Source organism: Entelurus aequoreus, linkage group LG10, assembly GCF_033978785.1.
Source record: "Entelurus aequoreus isolate RoL-2023_Sb linkage group LG10, RoL_Eaeq_v1.1, whole genome shotgun sequence".
Classification (NCBI taxonomy): Eukaryota; Metazoa; Chordata; class Actinopteri; order Syngnathiformes; family Syngnathidae; genus Entelurus; species Entelurus aequoreus.
The window spans coordinates 39006973-39019472 of NC_084740.1; the positions used below are offsets into that span (position 1 = coordinate 39006973).

At 33.4% G+C, this 12500-nt stretch overlaps 3 protein-coding genes across 4 annotated transcripts in view; 2 read left to right on the forward strand and 1 right to left on the reverse strand.

The window, feature by feature from the left end:
* Window positions 1–965, forward strand: part of mmp23bb (matrix metallopeptidase 23bb) — a 10539-nt gene extending 9574 nt beyond the window's left edge. For both annotated transcript variants that reach the window (XM_062060805.1, XM_062060806.1), the window contains exon 8: window positions 1–965. This exon is cut by the window's left edge and continues 647 nt beyond it. The gene's annotated coding sequence lies outside the window, so the exon portion shown is untranslated.
* Window positions 966–9327: 8362 nt separating this feature from the next.
* LOC133658600 (stress-associated endoplasmic reticulum protein 1) lies at window positions 9328–10165 on the reverse strand. The gene is made up of 3 exons (XM_062060808.1): window positions 9930–10165; window positions 9728–9800; window positions 9328–9485 (listed from the first exon to the last, which is right to left on the reverse strand). The coding sequence occupies exons 1-3, from the start codon at window positions 10011–10013 to the stop codon at window positions 9445–9447; spliced, it is 198 nt and encodes a 65-aa protein (XP_061916792.1). The 5' UTR covers window positions 10014–10165; the 3' UTR covers window positions 9328–9444.
* Window positions 10166–10592: 427 nt separating this feature from the next.
* Window positions 10593–12500, forward strand: part of eif2a (eukaryotic translation initiation factor 2A) — a 31920-nt gene continuing 30012 nt past the window's right edge. Inside the window, exons 1-4 of the mRNA XM_062060807.1 lie at window positions 10593–10688; window positions 10962–11031; window positions 11102–11173; window positions 11266–11384. Coding sequence (XP_061916791.1) covers window positions 10661–10688; window positions 10962–11031; window positions 11102–11173; window positions 11266–11384 — 289 coding nt within the window. The 5' untranslated portion in view covers window positions 10593–10660. The remainder of the gene's footprint in view (window positions 10689–10961; window positions 11032–11101; window positions 11174–11265; window positions 11385–12500) is intronic.

Genomic DNA, 12500 nt, shown 5'->3' on the forward strand with positions numbered 1-12500 from the left:
ACACGATTCGCGATTCAAACTAATTCTGGCAATGTATTATTTAGTATAATAATTGTAAGAAAACATTTTCAAAACAGGTTACCAGTTAGAAAAGCTATAAAAACAGATTTTTAAAAATGGATTCTTAAAAAAAAAATTGTTTTAACTTGTATTTTTTAAATAGATTTTGGGAAATTATGAATCGATTTAGAATTGGGATGACTTAACAGGATCAACAACACGATTCTTGAGTCAAACTAATTCATGCAATGTATCATTTGGTATAATAATTGTAATGAACATTTTTCAAAACAGGTTAAAAAGCTCAAAAACATATTTTTTAAAAATTAATTCCCACAAAAAAAAAGATAACAATTTTTTACATTGCGTTTTGAAATATATGAATCAGTTTAGAATCGGGATGAATAAACCTGATCAACAACACGATTCTCACAATGTATTATTTGGTATAACAATTGTAATAAAATGTAATAAAACTTTTTCAAAACAGGTTACAGGTTAGAAAATCTCCTAAAAACGTATTTTTAAAAATGGATTATCACTAAAAAAAAAAAAAAGAATATTTTTTTAATCGATTTTTAAAAAAGATGTATCAATTTAGAATGGGGATGAATAAACCCCATCGACAACATGATTCTCCATTTAATCTAGTTTTCGCAAAGTAGTATTTGGTATAATTACAATGAAACTTTTTCAAAACGGGTTACATGTTAGAAAAGCTATAAAAATGTATCTTCGAAAATTTATTTTTACATAAAAAATGTAACATTTTTGAAAATATTAATTTAGAATCGGGATGAATAAACAGGATCAACAACACGATTTGCGATTCAAACTAATTCTGGCAATGTATTATTTAGTATAATAATTGTAAGAAAACATTTTCAAAACAGGTTACCAGTTAGAAAAGCTATGAAAACGGATTTTTAAAAATGGATTCTTAAAAAAAATTATTGTTTTTAACTTTTATTTTTTTTATTGATTTTGGGAAATTATGAATCGATTTAGAATTGGGATGACTTAACAGGATCAACAACACGATTCTTGATTCAAACTAATTCTCGCAATGTATAATTTGGTATAATAATTGTAATGAAACTTTTTCAAAACAGGTTAAAAAGTGCATAAAAACATATTTAAAAAAATTAATTCCCATAAAAAAAAGATAATTTTTTACATTGCATTTTGAAATATATGAATCAGTTTAGAATCGGGATGAATAAACCTGATCAACAACACGATTCTCACAATGTATTATTTGGTATAACAATTGTAATAAAATGTAATAAAACTTTTTCAATACAGGTTACAGGTTAGAAAATCTCCTAAAAACGTATTTTTAAAAATGGATTATCACTAAAAAAAAAAAAAAGAATATTTTTTTAATCGATTTTTAAAAATGATGTATCAAGTTAGAATGGGGATGAATAAACCCCATCGACAACATGATTCTCCATTTAATCTAGTTTTCGCAATGTAGTATTTGGTATAATTACAATGAAACTTTTTCAAAACGGGTTACAGGTTAGAAAAGCTGTAAAAATGTATCTTCGAAAATTGATTCTTACATAAAAAATGTAACATTTTTGAAAATATTTAGAATCGGGATGAATAAACAGGATCAACAACACGATTCACACAATGTATTATTTGGTATAACAATTGTAATAAAATGTAATAAAACTTTTTCAAAACAGGTTACAGGTTAGAAAATCTCCTAAAAACGTATTTTTAAAAATGGATTATCACTAAAAAAAAAAAAGAATATTTTTTTAATAGATTTTTTAAAATGATGTATCAATTTAGAATGGGGATGAATGAACCCCATGGACAACATGATTCTCCATTTAATCTAGTTTTTGCAATGTAGTATTTGGTATAATTACAATGAAGCTTTTTCAAAACGGGTTACATGTTAGAAAAGCTGTAAAAATGTATCTTCGAAAATTGATTCTTATGTAAAAAATTTAACATTTTTGAAAATATTTAGAATCGGGATGAATAAACAGGATCAACAACACGATTCGCGATTCAAACTAATTCTGGCAATGTATTATTTAGTATAATAATTGTAAGAAAACATTTTCAAAACAGGTTACCAGTTAGAAAAGCTATAAAAACAGATTTTTAAAAATGAATTCTTAAAAAAAAACAAAAGTTTTAACTTGTATTTTTTTAATTGATTTTGGGAAATTATGAATCGATTTAGAATTGGGATGACTTAACAGGATCAACAACACGATTCTTGAGTCAAACTAATTCTCGCAATGTATAATTTGGTATAATAATTGTAATGAAACTTTTTCAAAACAGGTTAAAAAGTGCATAAAAACATATTTTAAAAAATTAATTCCCATAAAAAAAAGATAATTTTTTACATTGCATTTTGAAATATATGAATCAGTTTAGAATCGGGATGAATAAACCTGGGGCCGTACTTATCAAGCTTCTTAGAGTGCCATTTTACACTTAAGTCCTGAGAATTTGCGAAATTTAGTCCTACTCTCAAACTTAAGAATAAAAGCTTTTTATCAACGTTCTTAAGTATAAGAATCACTCCTACTCTCCACGATATTTAAGAGACCTTCAGAGGTGTCTTAAGTGGTTAGGAGTTGCCAGCAGGGGATGGCACTGAGGCGAGAGAGACGTGCGCGAACGTTCAGGGAGCGGAACAATGTTGTTGTTTTTTTTGATGACGAGCAGCTGATCAAACGGTATCGTTTAGACAGAGCGGATATTATTTTTGTCACAGACTTTTCGATTCCTTGTTGATTTCTGCATGTGTCTGCATTGGGCTAGTATATATAGAGCCACCCACACCAGTTTCAAATTAGTTGCCTAATTAATGAATTGAAAAGAAAATGTTATGACAGTAGCGTATGTGTGTGGCCGTGAGGTGAGTGACGTCAGTGAGTGTGTGGGCGATAGAAGAGAGGGAGCGGTAGCGTGAGTGCCGGCGGGGACTAGTTTGTTTTGTATTATTTTGTAGTTTATTGTCAAAATATACACTCCCCTTGTCCACTTAAATATTTCCAAGATATTTCTTTATTCTTAGACAACGGATTCCCTTCCGTGATTGGTCATTTCTATGGAGACAGAAATGACGTCACCTAAAATTCCGTTTACGGCACATAGTAATGTCGTAATTCAGCTCTGAGTGTGACACTTAAGATTCAGTCATACACTTCGCTGAAAGTGTGAGTAAGACGCTTGATAACTAACTTTTAAGTGCAGCTTTTAGCGAAGAATTTATTTACTCTTAAGTCAACTCTTAGCAGACTTCTTAGGAGTAATTCTAAGAAGCTTGATAAGTACGGCCCCTGATCAACAACACCATTCTCACAATGTATTATTTGGTATAACAATTGTAATAAAATGTAATAAAACTTTTTCAAAACAGGTTACAGTTAGAAAATCTCCTAAAAACGTATTTTTAAAAATGGATTATCACTATAAAAAAAAAAAGAATATTTTTTTAATCGATTTTTAAAAATGATGTATCAATTTAGAATGGGGATGAATAAACCCCATCGACAACATGATTCTCCATTTAATCTAGTTTTCGCAATGTAGTATTTGGTATAATTACAATGAAACTTTTTCAAAACGGGTTACAGGTTAGAAAAGCTGTAAAAATGTATCTTCGAAAATTGATTCTTACATAAAAAATTTAACATTTTTGAAAATATTTAGAATCGGGATGAATAAACAGGATCAACAACACGATTCTCACAATGTATTATTTGGTATAACAATTGTAATAAAATGTAATAAAACTTTTTCAAAACAGGTTACAGGTTAGAAAATCTCCTAAAAACGTATTTTTAAAAATGGATTATCACTAAAAAAAATATATATTTTTTTATTAGATTTTTTAAAATGATGTATCAATTTAGAATGGGGATGAATAAACCCCATGGACAACATGATTCTCCATTTAATCTAGTTTTTGCAATGTAGTATTTGGTATAATTACAATGAAGCTTTTTCAAAACGGGTTACATGTTAGAAAAGCTGTAAAAATGTATCTTCGAAAATTGATTCTTATGTAAAAAATGTAACATTTTTGAAAATATTTAGAATCAGGATGAATAAACAGGATCAACAACACGATTCGCGATTCAAACTAATTCTGGCAATGTATTATTTAGTATAATAATTGTAAGAAAACATTTTCAAAACAGGTTACCAGTTAGAAAAGCTATAAAAACAGATTTTTAAAAATGGATTCTTAAAAAAAAAAAAAAAATTTTAACTTGTATTTTTTTAATTGATTTTGGGAAATTATGAATCGATTTAGAATTGGGATGACTTAACAGGATCAACAACACGATTCTTGAGTCAAACTAATTCTTGCAATGTATAATTTGGTATAATAATTGTAATGAACATTTTTCAAAACAGGTTAAAAAGCTCAAAAACATATTTTTTAAAATTAATTCCCATAAAAAAAAAGATAATTTTTTACATTGCGTTTTGAAATATATGAATCAGTTTAGAATCGGGATGAATAAACCTGGGGCCGTACTTATCAAGCTTCTTAGAATTACTCCTAAGAAGTCTGCTAAGAGTTGACTTAAGAGTAAATAAATTCTTCGCTGAAAGCTGCACTTAAAAGTTAGTTATCAAGCGTCTTACTCACACTTTCAGCGAAGTGTAGGACTGAATCTTAAGTGTCACACTCAGAGCTGAATTACGACATTACTATGTGCCGTAAACGGAATTTTAGGTGACGTCATTTCTGTGTCCATAGAAATGACCAATCACGGAAGGGAATCCCTTGTCTAAGAATAAAGAAATATCTTAGAAATATTTAAGTGGACAATGGGAGTGTATATTTTGACAATAAACTACAAAATAATACAAAACAAACAAACAATATTGGCAATGAATCAAAAATAAATGTTTCCTTTTTGTTGCACTTTTCCTGCTTCCTGCTCCCAGACCGTAACAAAGAGGCAGGGGAGACACTTCTCCAGGATGTATGCTCGGGGCAACACCCTTCACTTTACCCGGCAGTGGGTCTCCACAGCGGACAACTTTAGAGTGAATGATGAGTCCGGCGATTAGTTGCAAATCTTGCTTTATTGATTGCTTGCACACAGCCAATCCAACACAAAACAAACTAGTCCCCGCTCACACTCACAATACCGCTCCCTCTCTTCTCTCGCCCACACACTCACTGACGTCACTCACCTCACATGCTGTAACCTAGCGCAGTGTTTTTCAACCACTGTGCATGTGCCGGGGCACACTAGTGTGCCGTGAGATACAGTCTGGTGTGCCGTGGGAGATTAAATTAAAGATTAAAGTACCAATTATTGTCACACACACACTAGATGTGGTGAAATTTGTCCTCTGATGATCTCATTTCACCTATTTGGGTTAAAAATAGTTTTTGCAAAGCAGTAATTATAATCTGCAAATGATGTGTTGTTGAGTGTCAGTGCTGTCTAGAGCTCGGCAGAGTAACCGTGTAATACTCTTCCATATCAGTAGGTGGCAGCCAGTAGCTAATTGCTTTGTAGATGTCGGAAACAGCGAGAGGCAGTGTGCAGGTAAAAAGGTGTCTAATGCTTAAACCAAAAATAAACAAAAGGTGAGTGCCCCTAAGAAAAGGCATTGAAGCTTAGGGAAGGCTGTGCATAACGAAACTAAAACTGAACTGGCTACAAAGTAAACAAAAACAGAACGCTGGACGACAGCAAAGACTTACTGTGGAGCAAAGACGGCGTCCACAAAGTACATCCGAACATGACATGACAATCAACAATGTCCCCACAGAGAAGGATAAAAACAACTGAAATATTCTTGACTGCTAAAACAAAGTAGATGCGGGAAATATCGCTCAAAGGAAGACATGAAACTGCTACAGGAAAATACCAAAAAAAGAGAAAAAGCCACCAAAATAGGAGCGCAAGACAAGAAGTAAAACACTACACACAGGAAAACCGCAATAAACTCCAAATAAGTCAGGGGGTGATGTCACAGGTGGTGACAGTACACCTACTTTGAGACAAGAGCTATAGTGATGCATGCTTGGTTATGGTTTGAATTCATATCCAACACTTGCGACAACGACTTTTTACTGTCAACTGAGTTTCGTTTTTTAATGATTTCTGCTGGTGGTGTGCCTCCGCATTTGTTCAACGCAAAAAGTGTGCCTTGGCTCAAAAAAGGTTGAAAAACACTGACCTAGCGTATGTGTGTGCCACACACATACGCTACTCTCATAACATTTTATTTCCAATTCATTAATTAGGCAACTAATTTGAAACTGGTGTGGGTGGCTCTATATATACTAGTCCACTGCAGCCACATGCAGAAATCAACAAGGAATCAAAAATTATTAAATCTGTGACAAAAATAATACCTGCTCTGTCTAAACGATACCGTTTGATCAGCTGCTCGTCATCAAACAAAGATGAACGTTCGCGCACGTCTCTCGCCTCAGTACCATCCCCTGCTGGCAACTCCTAACCACTTAAGACACCTCTGAAGGTCTCTTAAATATCGTGGAGAGTAGGAGTGATTCTTAGACTTAAGAACGTTGATAAAAAGCTTTTATTCTTAAGTTTGAGAGTAGGACTAAATTTCGCAAATTTTCAGGACTTAGAAGCTTGATAAGTACGGCCCCTGATCAACAACACGATTCTCACAATGTATTATTTGGTATAATAATTGTAATAAAATGTAATAAAACTTTTTTAAAACAGGTTGTAGGTTAGAAAAGCTCATAAAAACATATTTTTCAAAATTGATTCTCGTAAAAAAAAAATTAAAAAAATTTTTTAATCGATTTTTGAAAATTAGCTATCGTTTTAGAATCGGGATGAATAAACACGATTTTCGATTCAACCTAATTTTCACAATGTATTATTTGGTATCATAATTGTAACAACTGTATAATGAAACGTTTTAAAACAGGTTAGAAAAGCTCTTAAACATTTTCAAAATCTAATTCTCTTAAAAATATTTTTATTTTTTTAGAATTATTTTTTAAAATAATGAATCGATTCAGAATCGGGATGAATAAACAGGATCTACAACACGATTCCCGATTCAAATTAATTCTCAATGAATTTTTTGGTATAATAATTGTAATACAACTTTTCAAAACAGGTTACAGGTTAAAAAAGCTATAAAAATTTTTTTTTTTTAAATCGATGCTTATAAAAAAAGAAAACAATAAATTTTTTAAATCAATTTTTGGAAATTATGAATCGATTTAGAATTGGGATGAATAAACACGATCAACAATTTAAACTAATTCTCACACTGTATTTTTTGGTATATTTGTAATGAAACTTTTCAAAACAGGTTACAGGTTAGAAAAGCTATGAAAACGTTAAAAAAAATGGATGCTTATAATAAAAAATAATAAAAAATTTAAATCGATTTTTGAAAATTATGAATCGATTTACAATCGGGATGAATAAACAATTCTCGAGTCAAACTAAATCTCAATTTATTTTTTGGTATAATTGTAATACAACTTTTCAAAACAGGTTACAGGTTAGAAAAGCTATGAAAACGTTAAAAAAATGGATGCTTATAATAAATTTTAAAAAAAAAATTTAAATCGATTTTTGAAAATTATGAATCGATTTAGAATCGGGATGAATAAACACAATTCTCGAGTCAAACTAAATCTCAATGTATTTTTTGGTATAATTGTAATACAACTTTTCAAAACAGGTTACAAGTAAGAAAAGCTATGAAAATGTAATTATAAAAATAGATGCTTATAATAAAAAATAAATAAAATTAAATCGATTTTTGAAAATTACGAATCGATTTAGAATCGGGATGAATAGTGAAGTGAATTATATTTATATAGTGCTTTTCTCTAGTGACTCAATTAGCATTAGAAAAGCTATAAAATCGTCTTTAAAAAAAATGGATGCTTATAATAAAAAATAAATACATTTTAATCTATTTTTGAAAATTACGAATCGATTTAGAATCGGGATGAATAAACAATTCTCGAGTCAAATTAAATCTCAATGTATTTTTTGGTATAATTGTAAAACAACTTTTCAAAACAGGTTACAAGTTAGAAAAGCTATGAAAACATCTTTAAAAATGGATGCTTATAATTTAAAAAAAAAATTTTTCAATCGATTTTTGAAAATTATGAATCGACTTAGAATCACAATCAACAACACGATTCTTGAGTCAAAGTAATTCACAATGTATTTTTTGGTATAATTGTAAGAAAACTTCAAAACGGGTTACAGGTTAGAAAAGCTATAACATTTTTTTTTTTTTTTTTTAAATAAATGCTTATTAAAAAATTAAATAAAATACATTTTTGGAAATGAAGAATCGATTTAGAACAGAGATAATGAACACGATCAACTACACTATTCTCAATTCAAGCTAATTTAGGCAATGTATTATTTAGTATAATAATTATCATGGAAATTTTACAATACAACTTTTTCGTAACAGTTTACAGGCTAGAAAAGCTCCTAAAAATTTCTCTTTTAAAATTAATTCTTACAAAAAAAAAGTATTTAAAAAAAAATAATGCATTGATTTAGAATTGCGACGAATAAGAATCGCAATCTGAATGTGAATCGATGTTTTCGTGCACCCCCTACAGAGGACCGCGTTTTCTCGTGAGAAGTAACTGAGGTCACAAAAGTTAAAAAAAAAAAAAAATACTCGTTAGCACGTTAGCTTGGGAGCTACATCGTTGAAGTCATGTGACCTCATGTCTAGACTCTTTGCTACCTCCAAGTGTCAAATATTTACCTCTTCCCATCCGCTTTCACTTCCTTTATGAGCGAGGCCGGCAAACATTTGGTCGCCGTGGGAACGACCCGTCGTCATGGAGGCCTTTCTGTGCGCCTCTGCAACAATAAAACGAGGACAGACCAGAACTTTGGTCGTACGGAAGCAGGACAGTCAAGGTGTTACCATGGCAACGGGACCTATCTTGTCCCGTTTTTTTTGTGTGTGTAGATTTCCAGTCCATACATCGAACTAAAAGCGGCATGCTCAAACGTTGTGATGTCATCAAGCGTGGCGTGATGACGTCATCCCTGGAAAACGGGGTGGAGACGAGAACGTGGCGGCTGTGTTCAGGTGAAAACTTTATTGTCACTCTCAAACACACGCACATTCATTTTGTTCCTCGGAACACACAGACGCACTTTGACCCCGCCCCCTGTCTGGACTGATAAGGGGCCAATCAGAGGGGGCGGGGCTTAGGCACATGTAAACACAGGCACAAACAGTGACAAGGTCGGCGGCGGCGACACTTTGAATAAACACGAAGAGCGGGAGAGAGCATCTGTGCACGTGTGTTATAAGAAAAGATGTGTGTGTGTGTGTGTGTGTGTGTGTGTGTGTGTGTGTGTGTGTGTAGGGGGTGGGGGGTCGCAGGTCAAAGTTCAGGAATGTTTTGGTTGGTCAGCGAGTGTGATGACGTCATCACTACATGCCCATCCTGATGCTCTGGATGATCTGGAAAATGGCTGCGGACAAAAAAACAACATTTGTTTAATTGGTGATGGACTTTGTCAAGTTAGCTTGACATGGCACAGCTTGACATCACGGACAGGGCCAAGCCCCGCCCACATGTCGTCACAACACAAGGACGGGGCTTCTAGCATGCATGGACTAAGAAAAAAAAACATGTTTAAGAAACTTTCTAGGCTGGGAAATGTCAATGTGCGATGTATATCTGTCTGTCTTGTGTCATTTCCTGAGAACTTACCAGAACCGCAGACCACGAAGACGAAGAGCGCCAGCAGCCAAGGTCCGACACCTTTATCCTCAGTCAGGTTCCTCTGAAAGAAAAACAAGTCCCGTTGTCATGACAACGTCTTTGTGTTTTAACGTTCATCAATCGATTCTTTTCAATCGGCGAGGGAACATGATCTGCCCCATCTGGTACCGGTTTGACGGGTCGGACTCACATTAGACTTGGCCACGTTGCCCCGCTGAGTGATGTTCTTGCTGTGCTTCTCGTTCGCCATTCGGATCCTCTGCTTGGCCACCATCTTGTCTTCTCGTTGGGCCCACAAAGCCGCTGGTTAGTTGGCTAGTTAACTAGTTAGCTGGTGAGCTGCGTTTTGTTTTGTTTGTTTGGTCCTCTCGTCGCTGGAAGTGAGAACTCCTCTTGCCTTGTCGACGTACTCAAAAAGCTTAAAGCCCGCCCCCTTTACCGCAGCTTCCTGCGTCAAGTTAAAATGTGTCCCATTGCAACTTCCGGTATGTGCCTTCAAAATACGAAAGTGTTGTTCCAATGTAATGTTTTCTTAGATGATAGTGCGCATATAGTATAGTGGATGTTGTGTTAGTGGTCACCACGCAGCACGGGAATATAATTTCGATTCGTCAGCACATGTTTGTGTTTTCCACAGGGGACTTAATGGGACGTTTATTTTGGAAACAAGAAGTGGGAGTTGTCAAAAGAGATCGTCAATGACAAAATCACTTTTAAAAATAAAATAAATGTTTACTCAAATGACCTAATGGCTAGTGTGCTCTTTTTAAAAATATATCAATGAGGAATTAATCGACTTTGCACTTTTTATGTAAAATACGTGTCACAAAACCCGGGTTCAACGCTGACGTGGCACCGAACGACCCGCCTCCGGTGACGCATTTCCGGTCAAAGTCCTTTCCACTTCCGTCACACGTGAACATGGCGCCCCCAGTGCCGCTGTTAGCAGGTTGGTTTCCATTTTTCCATGTGGCTTCCTGTAGCGTTCACTTGCCACCATTTCTGTATAAAAATCCCCTCTATTGGTGTCCGGTCTCTATTTAAAACTCACACGAGTTTCCTACGTAGTCAAACAAACTCGTTAAACTTGTTTCTTTACATTTATTAATTGGTATCGGATCGATACCAACATTTCTGGTATCGCCCAACTGTATTCCCTTTCACGAACCTCATTCAAAAAAACCTTATTTGATTGACGCTTGATTGTGTGTTTCTTCTTCAGTGCGTGGATCAGGTGGAACGTCTCTGTTCTGTGGACCTCCATCATGCAAGGAGCACACCCCCTTCCACAGGTTACCTGGTCACCAATGACGTCATTGATGATGTCATCACCTTGCATCTCATTGTGTGTGTGTGTAACAGGGACAAAGCGGCGAGCAAGTGTGTGACATTCAGCAGAGACGGCGCGTTGTTCGCTTGGTGCAATGGACAAGTGTAACTATCTCTTGACTGGCTCAGAACCAAATAAGCTCTTTAAAGGCCTGCGCACCGACACGCTGTTGCATTTTCTCTTTTTGCTCCATCAGTGTCTCAGTGGTCAAAACGTCAGACGGCTCCCCGGTGGCAACCTTTGACCTTCCGAAGACCATCCTGCTGCAGTTTTCTCCTCTCGGCAGCATTCTGGTCACCTGGCAGCCATACACCAGTAAGACCCGACTAATGGAGTGCAGAACAAATTGACACATTATATATATAAAGGTCACATATATATTGAGGTTAATTTGTGTCTTTTATTCTGATAGCTTTTTTTTTGGACACTTATTTTTTTCCCTTTAAATTCTGTGAACTTAATTGTTTTTACATTATATTAGGCTGACTATTTTAATAAACAAAAACATTGGAGGGTTAAACATTCAGTCTGTGAAAATACAGTGCTTTTAAAATGTTAGTGTGTAAAAATACAGCATGAAAAAAATTAAGTGCAGAAATATTCTTTGCTTCAAAACTCAAGACCCACTTTCGGTAAACTCAGACTGAAGCAATAGATCCTGTCTCAGAAGGAGCCAATGAGTGCTGCATAACTTGCCTTTTGGTAAGACCCGTGCAATGTGACTGCTAACTTGGCTCCTTCTGAGACAGGATCCATTGCTCTCATCTCGACTTACGGGAAGTGGTTCTCGAGTTTTGAAGCAACGAATATTTCTGCACAGAATTTTTAAAACAATGTATTTTAACAAACTGAATTTTTAAACACGCAAATTTTGCTTACAGATTTTTATTCAATGAAATTGTCGACAAATTTGATAGGGGTGCACAAAAAAAGTTGATTCACATCCGAATTATGATTCTTATTAATCCTGATTATAAATTGAATCATATATTTTAAAAATAAATAAATATATATATTAAAAAACTGTATGTATATTTTTATAATATATATTTATATATATTTTTTAATATTCTGAATTTTTAAAAATTAAAATCAATATTTAAAAATCGTATATATATATATATTTTTCCCCCCGTAATTTAAAAAAATTGTGCTCACAGATTTTTATTCAATGCAATTGTCGACAAATTTGATAGAGGTGCACAAAAAAAATAGATTCACATCCGGTTTGCGATTCTTATTCATCCTGATTATAAATTGAATCATAATTTTCAAAAATTGATTTAAAAATGTATAAATAACAAAATAAGTATACATATATATATTTTTTTGTTTTTGTTTGTTTTAATATATATATATATATATATATATATATATATATATATATATATATATATATATATATATATATATATATATATATATATATAA

Excerpts from the sequence above, each read along its gene's own strand:
- LOC133658600 (XM_062060808.1), bottom strand. The coding sequence starts at position 10,013 with ATGGTGGCCAAGCAGAGGATCCGAATGGCGAACGAGAAGCACAGCAAG. Across the intron at positions 9,801-9,929 it reads GCAACGTGGCCAAGTCTAAT|AGGAACCTGACTGAGGATAA; the intron begins GTGAGTCCGACC and ends TTTTTCTTTCAG. Across the intron at positions 9,486-9,727 it reads CTTCGTGGTCTGCGGTTCTG|CCATTTTCCAGATCATCCAG; the intron begins GTAAGTTCTCAG and ends TTTTGTCCGCAG.